The 11,535-nt window shown below is 37.5% G+C and overlaps 2 protein-coding genes across 3 annotated transcripts in view; both read left to right on the forward strand.

The window, feature by feature from the left end:
- LOC109834463 overlaps positions 1-2,496 on the forward strand; it is a 4,739-nt gene extending 2,243 nt beyond the window's left edge. For both annotated transcript variants that reach the window (XM_020402486.1, XM_020402485.1), the window contains exons 5-7: positions 1,574-1,759; positions 1,850-1,910; positions 1,988-2,496. In XM_020402486.1, coding sequence (XP_020258075.1) covers positions 1,574-1,759; positions 1,850-1,910; positions 1,988-2,154 — 414 coding nt within the window. In that variant the 3' untranslated portion in view covers positions 2,155-2,496. The remainder of the gene's footprint in view (positions 1-1,573; positions 1,760-1,849; positions 1,911-1,987) is intronic.
- Positions 7,091-11,237, forward strand: LOC109834465 (protein LONGIFOLIA 1-like). Its single transcript, XM_020402487.1, has 5 exons — positions 7,091-7,476; positions 8,206-8,273; positions 8,363-9,631; positions 10,247-10,388; positions 10,488-11,237. The coding sequence occupies exons 1-5, from the start codon at positions 7,323-7,325 to the stop codon at positions 11,090-11,092; spliced, it is 2,238 nt and encodes a 745-aa protein (XP_020258076.1). The 5' UTR covers positions 7,091-7,322; the 3' UTR covers positions 11,093-11,237.

Raw genomic sequence — 11,535 nt, forward strand, 5'->3', positions numbered from 1 at the left:
TTTCTAAATTAGACCCCCATCTCTCTTAAGTTTGTTAGTTTTAGTTACTCTTTTTTTACTGTCTATGTTAGTGAATGTTTTGCTTTGAACTTATGCCCTTGATAAAGGCGACAGTCAGATTTGAGCCAATTAACAACTTAGCGGGCTCACCTACCCCTTTCTCACCCTCCCTCCCTCACTCAACTCACTCAAGATGGGAGACGGACGAGAGATTGGGAAATAAAGATTGATACAGGTCGGATTAATGCAATAGTTAAGAGTTAATTACATTATTGTAGGATGTTTGGATGGGAATCATCTTGGGGTGTTTTAAAATTATTGTAGGATGTTTGGATGGGATTCATCCTGGGGTTTCTTTTTTAAAAATTACTTAAGAGATTCGGAATTTCATTTGTGAAGACTTGACTAACCAAGATTTTGGGGGTGTAATATGACTAAACCCTCTTTATTTTTTTAAATTTCTTGAGTGAGAACTTTGTTAAAACCCATTCTGCTCTTAGAACTTTGTTAATCTAGAAATCTAAGGCATAACATCAGGAGAATTGGACCTTATTTCGTGACCCCAATGTGCTATTAGCAGCTTCATTTGTCAGAAGGAAACAATCAGTCTCTCTGTAAAAGTTACTGTTTAACTTATTATATCGAACTGTGTCATCATAAAGAACATTCTTTTAGTTCTAGCATGGATCTTAGAATGTGTCAATAAGAGTTGTCTGCTGATAAGATCCAATTTGCGTAATCTTGTGTAGACTCTAGCCAACTGAAGCATCCCCTGTGCTGCAATTGTATATTTTGTACTCAGGAAGCTTGTTAATTTTGGGTCTCTCTCTCTCTCTCATACTATATATATATACTATATATATATATATATATTAGAGAGAGAGAGAGAAGAAACTCCTATCAACTTAAGTATGATGTCCACTAAACTTTCTAGTCACTCATTTATCTAATATAAAAAATATTTCATATCATGCAAGGATCCCTAGGCAATATGAGTGGCTAAAAAGCTTGGTGGATACTTTTGCTACCACTTAAGTTGACACAAGTTTTGCTATATATATATACAGAAAAACGCGAGAAGAGCTGCAGCTCTTCTTCTTCGTAAACTGACAGGTCCATGACATGTGGGACCCCTACTAGTCACATCGGTCTGTGGGGCTCCTCACATGTCTTACACCTAGCCCAGCTCACACGGGAGAAGAGCTGCCAGCCTCTTCTTCAGCATTCCATATATATATAATATAATATATATATCATATATATAATATATCAAGCTCTTTTTTCTCGTAAACTAACAAGTCCATGACATGTGGGACCCCTACTAGTCACATCGGTGTGGGGGCTCACATGTCTTACACCTAGCAGCTCACAGGGGAGAAGAGCTGCCAGCTCTTCTCCAGCATTCTCATATATATATATATATATCCTTTTTTATCTGTTTGTGGTCATGCTTGAAATATTTTGAATAAGACTGTTTTCAGTTGTATTACTTTTTTTTCGCACGCATTCTGCAATGTAGTTATTGCTATTTTCATGTTAGTTGTGTTTTAATTGCATGTGTTTTTACGCACAGGATGCATCCCAATGCACTTATACTGGTTTCAAGACCCTTGATGATAGAAACAAACCACTAGTTCTGAAGCAACTGAAGAAGCTTTGGAACAAGGAGGGAGACAATCTTCCTTGGGAAAAAGGAGATTACTCACCTGTGAACACATTGCTAATTGATGACTCCCCATATAAAGCTCTATGCAATCCTGTAAGATAATATTTTGTCTTCGTTATTTTATTCTAAAACTTGTCAAAATGTTATGATGGCAACTTTCTCCTATATTGTTTTATTTTTCAGCCTTTCACTGGCATCTTCCCTTGCCCCTACAGTTACAATGATGAAAATGACTGTTCTTTAGGTAAATCTTCTCCTGTAAGGTTTGCAATCAAGTTTGGCATGAAAAATCCAAATTTACATCTTTTATATCACAACCAGGGTCAGGAGGAGATCTTCGAGTTTATTTGGAAGGATTAGCTTTTGCTGATGATGTTCAGTGCTACGTGCAACAACATCCCTTTGGCCGACATGCTATAACAAGTGAAAATTCATCCTGGAAGTACTATGAGCAAGTTGTTAACAAGATCAATAACTCTTCAGCCTGAGGTTGATGGCATTTGATGTTCTGAGGCCATTAGCCAACGGCTGATATTTTTATATATAATTGAGAATTTGGCAGTATGGGTGTGCTAATTTATTCATCAGTCTCTTCAGGTAGTGAATTGTGAAGTTGCTTACGGTGGGTGGTTGTAGGGGTCTGTTTGTGGGTCGTAGGGGGTTGGTTGGTGGGGGTGAAGGGTGTTGGACGCTTGTCGATGAATTTTTTGTACTGGCTGAGGAAACACCACCCTGTCATTGTGTTGGCGTGATAACTGACATTGTAATGAACCCTCACATTTACTTCATAAATGTTTCAGAAATTGATGATTCCTATCTTCTTGCTTCCATTTGTACTTCATGAACGTTCCTATTCCCGGTTACAAAAGCACGTATGCGCTTGATTGTTTTTGAAGGAAATCTGGATATTTTTTAGCGTCACATTTCTTATGTTTTTTCATTAGATCGATAAATACATGCCAACGATGTGCAGGCCCTGTTGAAAAATGTGTTCGCCAAAACACTATCCTGACCTTTTCTTCTTCTTATCCCTGCTGAAGCCATTAATTTATGTTTCTGTTGCTTTCATTGTTGTTATCAACTATTTACCATCAGAAGCACGGCCACCATTCCTATTGTTGTTATTATCATTGTGCCATAACTATGCTCGAATTCGTCTTTGACCCAAAAACAAAGATGTTATATTTTCAGGAAGAATTTATGGGGAAAAAATTGCGTCAAAGCAAGACAATCTGCATACACACGTTTGTTACTTCAATCTTCTTCTGTAAATGGATAAATAAAAGAAAGGACAGATTCTACTGAACTCTTATATGTGATTCCAATATGAATGTGCACTAATAAGAATACTAAACTGTCACCACCTAACATGTGATTTGCCCAATTGTACGTAATCAAACAGCTAACACGAGCTTAACTCCCGTATCTTTTTGGACCCATCTGCTATTTTATTGTATTTCGTCTCTCTAAGTCCAGATTAATCTCACCAAATTATGGGCCTCTAAGAAAATCCTACAACTTTTCTGATCTCTATAGTTTTCCAGTAATCGAAGAAAGCCAATGTTCCGTCCAACTTCATACGAGTTAAATTATTATCAGAAAAGTGTCAAAGAGTTTCCTAAGAGCACAAATACTATGTCCCATGAGTATACAAAATTTTCCCGTATTTTTCGGAATTATGGAAGGAGAGAGTCTTGGTGAAATGGTAAGAGTTGTTTTGGTGTGACCCGGAGGTCACAGGTTTGAGCGATGGAAACAGTCTCCTGTAAGAAACGCAAGGCGAGACATCCTAACACAGTTATTATCAGAAAGTGGTCCGACCCCACGCACAGCAGAAGCGATGTACACCGGGTTGCCCTTGTTTTGAGTATGGGATTGATGTCAGAAACCAATTCTTCATACACTTTAGTACCTTGCTCTCTCGTATATAAAGTTTCAGGTAACTATGGTCAGCTAGCACTACGAAGGTTTTTACCAACTTGGGTTCGACTCGAGTTGGGATGAAAAGGTCAGGGTTGGATTAGGGATGGACTTTTGTGTTGTGGCCTAGGTGATGGTTGGTAAGGGGACATCACGTGTTAATGAGAGAAAGGTGGAGGACATAGGACATCAACCCAAAAGCTATGGCCTTGTGATTTGAGGCCCACCCTCACATGGTCAGGCTCCAATTCTGCCGGCAGCTCGGATGAGCTTGTTGAGTTTTTGCTTCGTAGGCAAGGCTCAGATGCCTAATTACTTGCCATGCTTAGCAAAATGCAAAAAGGAGATCAGGAGCTAAGTTACTCCCCCTTTTAGACTTGGCCCTTGTTCACCTGATCCTTGGCCTAAAAGCGTCAAGATTCTTGCACTCTCACTAAGCCAACTCCCACTTCTGCTGATGGTGATGATGATCCCTGGATTTATGATTACACAATCACGCATACTTTTGAGAGAGACTTTGGGTTGTGATCATGTGGCATTAAAGAAATCTATCTATGTTGTATGAAGGGCGATACGGATGAGATCAAATCCAGGCTATGATTTTATGTGAAGAGGAAATTAAAGGACCCTTTTCCTCGTGATGAAGCATATGCCCTAAACATGATGGAAGTCCCTAGTTTCATGCTCACACCATCTCGTATCTTCAACTGCACAATTGTACATGGCCAATGAATCACATTGAAGGAAAGAATCTCTTTTCAAGAATTGCTCCTAAAAGTGTGGCAAATCAAGTTGGTCCAAGACCCTAATGAAATCAAGGGAGGAAGAAACTAACTGCTACCGCTATTTTGAATCGTAGTATGTATAAGAAAGTCAAGTTAGCCGAACCTCACATGATCATTGAATCGTGTACATATTGACCTACCATAGTCGATCTTAAGATTATGATAAGGGTTAGGGGCTTGATCACATTCTTGTTGACCCTGAAAACATGGTAATTTGATGCTTAAAAAAATATGGGGGTATCACCTCCATGTGGTGATCTAGTTGTACAACTGGTGATGGTGGTTGATATATTAGAGCATGGTGGATATAGCCCAATTAGGTTAGGCTTCTCCCATGTGATATCATTTCCTTTGTGCATGTGTTCTTGTACCCCTCATTCTCCCTTCTCAATCAATCACCATCACCTTTAAGAATATTTAGAGTACCTAATTATTCAGTTTTATATGAAAAAGATACCTAGCATCTAACTACCTGTTTATTACTATAATACTCATCTATACAAAATTATAAGATCAATAACAATTTGTAGGCTATTTGATCAATGAGAATACATGAAAACGGGCCCACATTTAATCAAGTTAGCAGAATTTTCCTAGATACTGGTATGTGTATACACCAATAATGGTCACATCTCATGCACATAGAAATACACACAACTGTAATCTAATTCAAATAATGATAACAATTTTGAAAGCCTTTATTTTTAATCATGTCCATCATGGAGCTGATGCTCTGAAACTATACCAAATTAGAGTTGAGCATTCTTGATTCTCTTCTCATTAAAAATCTCGTAAGGCCAGGGAGGACACGATATATAATACCTCCCTGAGGTGAGAGTACTGTAGCACTTTCTATATTAATTATGATATTAAGTTTTCCTTAGGGTTATTTCAATATTACTCCCGCAAATCTTTGATATATGGGTGCTAGTCCCCCAAATCATTGAAATTTAAAATTAGCCATCGCCCCCTAGTTACTAGCTGTTTGATTTGGCATGGAATATTCCTTTAACTAATTTGGGGGGACTGAATTCAAAACTCTTCCAAGTTTTGCAAAGATTAATTTCAAAGTACGACGATTCGGGAGACTAATATCAAAACACTTAAAAGATTTGAGGGATTAATTTCAAAATGCGAAGATTTGACAGAAGATTTGAGGGATTAATTTCAGAATACAAAGATGTGAGGGACTAATTCAAACTATGAAAGGCTCAGGGACTAATATGAAAAAAAACCTTTTTTTAATTAATAATATTGCAACATTATACACATTAATGTACTCAAGGTTACTTTCCTTCTCCATAAATATAAAACTAACTGCAGAAGGTATGAAAAGTATTTCTAACCTTGATTCAAGCAAAAGAGATTTCAATTTGCCTTCAGAAAGTTCAGCATACTGGGATACGACTATGCAACTGGAAAAGGACAGTGGAGGGATAAGTGCATAAAACACCCAATTGTTATTTTTGAAATTTTAATATGCAAATTTTATTTATCTGTACCCATTAAGGATTTTTGGACTGGACTCTCTGACTTCGGACAGTCTGGGTGAGATTCATGGAGGCTTTTATTGCTTCTGTCTCTTAAGGTTTTGATGGAAATTTTTTGAACTGGACCACATTGTATCCACTTTCAGCCTCCAACTGGTTTTTATCCCAGAAAATATGATGGAATTCTGAACATCTAAAGCTCACAGACATTTTTAAAACAGATTTGGGAAAATTGTGATGAGTACAAATCTTTTTTCTTTCCTAGTGCATCAACTAATTAGATTATCCCAAAAATAAAAAGAAAGAAAGTACATCTTCTCAAAAGAAGTAGAGAATATTCTTTTATTGGGGTCGAGGTTATTTACTTAGTTGAGGTGCGATCAGCAGAGTATCACCTGCAAAGTTGACAGATTAATGATTCATGAACCCCGATGAGTCCGTAACATAATTAACATGGACTCCTGATAATTACTGATGTTATCAGTTTTCAGCATAGTAACTATTCAATTTCAACCTTGTTTGTTAAATACTATTGAATTTTTCTGTTTTCATTTTCGACTTAGTGAATTGCTGATTAATGATGTTAGGCCCCGTTTGGTTCCGGTTTTTGGATGGGTAAAAGGGTGGAAAGCTGCCAAAAATGTCAGCTTTTCGGCAGCTTCCCCCAAAATCGCCTCTTATAGAGGAGATTTTGGGGGAAAACTGCAAAAAAGCTGACATTTTCGACAGCTTTCCCCCCTTTTACCCATCCAAAAAACCGATCCAAACAGCCCCTTAATGAATGACTCTGGGAGATAATTGTTTGCTGACGGTGTAACACAAGTCAAAATTGAACAAGATTACATCGAAGAAAAATCATTTTGTTTTGGAGGAGTAACGGTAAGATACGACGCATGACAAGTTCATACGTAAGTAATTACATTCTACATACAGGTAAACTTATGTGGGGGAGAAAAAGGAAGAGACCCGACTCCTGCATGAATGTATTCTATGCGCAGAGTGAAGAAATGATGAGCTAGCTAGCCTTCTCTTTCCGGCCAAAAGAGCATTCCTGTTAATGAGCTGGTGAGCAGAAATAAAGGAAAATGACAGTGTGGAAGCATTGAACCTTTGGGCAGCAGAGAGAAAGAAAAACTCCCCCCTGACAACCATCACATGCCCATAGGAAAAAAAAAAAAAGCTAAGTAGTAATAAAATAGATCATAATAATTTTTAGTCCCACATGCAGCCTGAAGGACCAAAACCCATTACTACTACTACTGACCTAATCAATTCATCCCCTTAACTCTGTTTCTAACATTTCATCCCAATTCACTTGGAATCCTCAACCATCCCTGCCACAATAAAGCCCCCAACTAACCCTCATTTTCTTACTTACTACATTCTCTTCTTTCTTCCCCCTCCTCCTCCTCCTCCTCTGTTTTTTCTCGAGAGAGGGGAAAAAAACAGAAAACAGATAAAATGTCCGCAAAATTGTTAATGGGTTTGAGTGAGGAGAACCCAGAATTGGAGAGGCAAATTGGGTGCATGACAGGGATCTTTCAAGTGTTCGACCGCCATCATCGAATTACAGGGAGAAGATTCAGTGGGCAAAATCATAAGAGACTCACTTCAGGTATATATCTAGTGATCTACATTGGAGTGGTTTTTTTGGGAGTTGGCATTCTTGAGCATGTTCTCATTAGTTTGTGGAATGTGGGTTTTCTTCTGTTTTCATTGATTGCTCGTTATTGTCTAATGAATTATTTAGTATGTCTTCTCATAGTTTGATTAGTTGATAACTGTGGTTGTGGTTTTTTTAAAGTGTTATATTTGGAGTTTGTAGGAATTGTCAAGCTTGCTCTCCATGAAAAGAGTTAGCCATTAGAACGTTGTGATTTTCAGAATGAAACAGAAAAGAGATAATGTATCTTTAATTTCATATAATAATGATTCCTTTGGGGGGAAAGATGGGAGAAAAAAAGCAAGTAACTTTTATACGATTATGACTTGCTAGGATCTTAAGAAAATATGAAATTTTAGAAATGGAATTTTGGAAAACTGCACTGTGGTTTTTAATTGACTCTATTTTCAGCATTTCTGTGACTCTATATATTTTAGGATTTTACTCAATAGAAAAGTTTTATTTATTTTCTTATTGTTCCCCGATACATGCAGCTAAAAAGGCAATGATACTGTTCTTGGAAGAGAAAAATCATGAATTCTGGAATCATACTCAAATTCAATTTTCTTTTATCCAATGCTCTGCAAAGTCTTTTGTTTTCTTTGTAAATAATTTCAAGGAAGTTTACTCTTTATGTGTTCTTAAATCAAACACTAATGTGAGTAAATTTTCATTTTATAGGCCACTCACAATTAAGCAGCAATACTTACACGGAAGAACACAATCCAGGTTCTCCACAAATTGTTCGGGTAAGTTTCATATTGAATCACAAGAAAATAACATTTCACGAGTATTAACCTCAGAAATATTTCTAAAATGATAAATTTACGTATTCCAGGAACATAATCGCAACAAGAGTTCGAAAGAAAATCAAAAAATCCCGGTGGAATCATCAGCTTCCATTTCTTCTTCACCCTCAACGTCATATTCTGCTTCACAAACTAAGCCCATCTGCAACGACTTCAGAGATGTGATTAAGGACTCTATTAATGGAGAATTTCGGGTTTTATCTGTAAAAACATCTGTTAAGGATGAGATAAAGAAAGACAAAGTGTTGAAGTATAGAGACTCACCGAGGCCGATAATGTCGGTTGACATGAATGATTCAATTCAGGTTCTGACTAGACTTAGAGAAGCTCCTCGGTTTTCTTGTGATGGGAGAGAGATGACAAGGAGCAAATCTATTACCAAACTAAGGGAGCTCCCTAGATTATCATTGGACAGCAGAGAAAGCTCTCTTCAGAGTTCTAACTTCAGTAGAAGCAGTCTAAACCAAGGAATTCCTAGTGTTGTAGCAAAGCTCATGGGCTTAGATGCATTGCCCAGTTCAGAATCTCAGGAGCCAACGAAGTTGGCAAGGACTAATACTGAAAAATACAGTGGAGAAGGGGAAAAAGAACGTATTTCAAAACATAGTTATCAGCAGACTGAATCAGTTTATAGCCAGATAGATAGAAGAGCAAAAGAGCTGGAGTTCTCACATTCCAACAAGGATCTGAGGGCTCTTAAACACATATTGGACACCATGCAAGCTAAGGGTATATTAGGGAGCAAAGAGACTGAATCTCAACAATCAAAGAATCTGAAACCAACGGATTCGCAAAAATTCGAGTCCCCAATTGTGATCATGAAGCCTGCAAAGTCTATTAAAAGATCTGAAGGCCTTGAAGGCCTCAAAAAGGTTCAAACAAGCGATCCAGCAACTAGGAAAAAGGCTAAAGATCAAACCCCTAAAGAGAAGAAAACTGAAGAGAGTAATTCACAGAAGATTCGGGCTCCATTAATGCAGAGATCACCTAGGCGTCAGCAGCCATCGAGAGAAAGAAGTGAAAGCCCAGTGAAGAGTTCAGGGTCTTCAAGCCCGAGAGTTCAGCAGAGAAAGATTGAACCTGAGAAGAAACCACGGGCCTTAACTAGAAAGAAGAAAGCCGAGAGGAAGCCATTTGAGCCTCTTTTGCAAAATAGAAATCTTCGAGTGAAATCTCAAATTCAAATGGATGATAACCAAGGCAAAAAATCTGCTGAGATCTGTCAAAGGGAACATGGAGATATTAGCTCGGCTACCATGATAATAAATTCTCCGTCGTGTGAGAAAGACAATGAAATGGTACGTGTATTGCAAAATTACAACATAAATTTTAGAAAAATAATTGTGTTGAAAAAGGTTTGAAAATTTACACACCCATGACAATGTGCACAGATAACATGCCTAATGACATACATACACATACACACATATGCACACATTGAGAATAGGTAAATAAGCATCCTAATGTCGAATTCAGAGAATTCCCTTAATACTAAGGTGTGTCAGAAAATGTGATGTTTTTGCGTACGAGTCAGGAATAGACTTTGATGGTCAACTCCAAGTTTGCTGATTACTTATTGCCAGTTTTTAAAGGGTTAATTGCGGATAGACACTCTATACTATCATGTTAAACTGGTTAGTTTCTGATAGACACCCTGTACTATCGTCATATTGAACTCACTACCCTTTTAGTCCTATTGTTGTAGATAGACCCCTGAAAAGGGTCAACAAATTTTCATCGGCTACAATGGAACTGCTGTGGTAGTAAGTTTATTTTGGCAATAATACACGGGGTCAATCAGCAATTAACCCTCTTTTAAATGATTTTGAAAATGTGGTTCAATCTTATTAGCATCTTAGTTATTGATCCTTCATTGTGCATTGCATTTATGTAGAAGTTGATTCCTTTGACAGATTCAAAACGAGGATACTTCATCTATTGATTCTGCAATAGTTTCAGTAGAGCAGCCAAGCCCCAATTCTGTCCTAGAAGCAGCATTTTACCAGGATGACTTACCTCTCTCTCCTATGAATAAAATCTCATGTACAAATGAAGGTCAGTACCTAATGGCCAAATTTCTTATAGTTGACAACCTGATTTTTTTCCCCCCGATTTTGTTTCGATACTAAAGTTTATTTTGGTTTTTTTTAACAGATAATGATAAGATGATCTCAATGAACCTAGCCAATGCCATCACATCAAAGCTGAGCTCTGAAATCCATCTGCAAAAACGCTGCGTCATCAAGAACTTGGTCAATGATCTAAGTCAGATAAGCCCAACAGATGATGACTGTGATCATGTTTTTCAAATACTAATGTCTGCAGGCATTCAAGAAAACACACCTCAGCCAAAGTCTAATGCGGATAAGCTCCATCAAGACCTCATATTTGATATTATAAAGGAAATCTTAGTACAAAAACTGGAGTTGATGATTCATGGACCTCAAATTGATCTCTTCAATCGAGCCAAGAAGATCAATAGTCAGTACTTATGGACTGAATTATGCTCAGAAATCAAGCAAGTATTAGTCAAGAGGCCAACATCCATGAACGTGGAGGAAGAGGACTTGAGATTTCGCAAGGATTTGCTTATACAAACTTCATGTGGGTGGGAAGATTTAGGCATTGAAGTACCTGGAATTGTATTGGACATCGAGAGATCGATATTTAAGGATTTGATTGATGAGATTGTGACTAGTGAGGCTTGTTCTAGCTTGCAAGTTAAAGGAGCTAGGAGGCGGAGGAAGCTGTATGTGTAGGAAAAGAATTGATCTAACTTGTAATGCTACTGTTATTTTTCTTGTTATTATGGATAGAAGATAAATTGGGTTTTCTATCTTAGCTTTTGTATAGAAGAATGTCCTTCAGAAATTTGAAATATGTTAATATACATGATTAAATAAATTTTGTATACTTCCTAATATGTTCGAGGATTTTGATTTTGAGTGGTTATGAATATATTATTGTTGCGCGTCGACGGAAGCGTGTACACGAACCAAACGAGTCGGCGAGCCAGAGAGAAGAACAACCAACGAGTGTAATTCACAAAAGAACGGCACAAATCAATCACAAACACAGATATTTACGTGATTCGACAAGTTGCCTACGTCCACGGGGAGAAGATGAGGAGATTTTACTATATGGAGGAGAAAAACAATGGCTTACAACTCTCAAACAATCAAAATAACCCTTACCAAAAGAT

Source organism: Asparagus officinalis, chromosome 3 (genome assembly GCF_001876935.1).
Source record: "Asparagus officinalis chromosome 3, Aspof.V1, whole genome shotgun sequence".
In the NCBI taxonomy this organism is placed as follows: Eukaryota; Viridiplantae; Streptophyta; class Magnoliopsida; order Asparagales; family Asparagaceae; genus Asparagus; species Asparagus officinalis.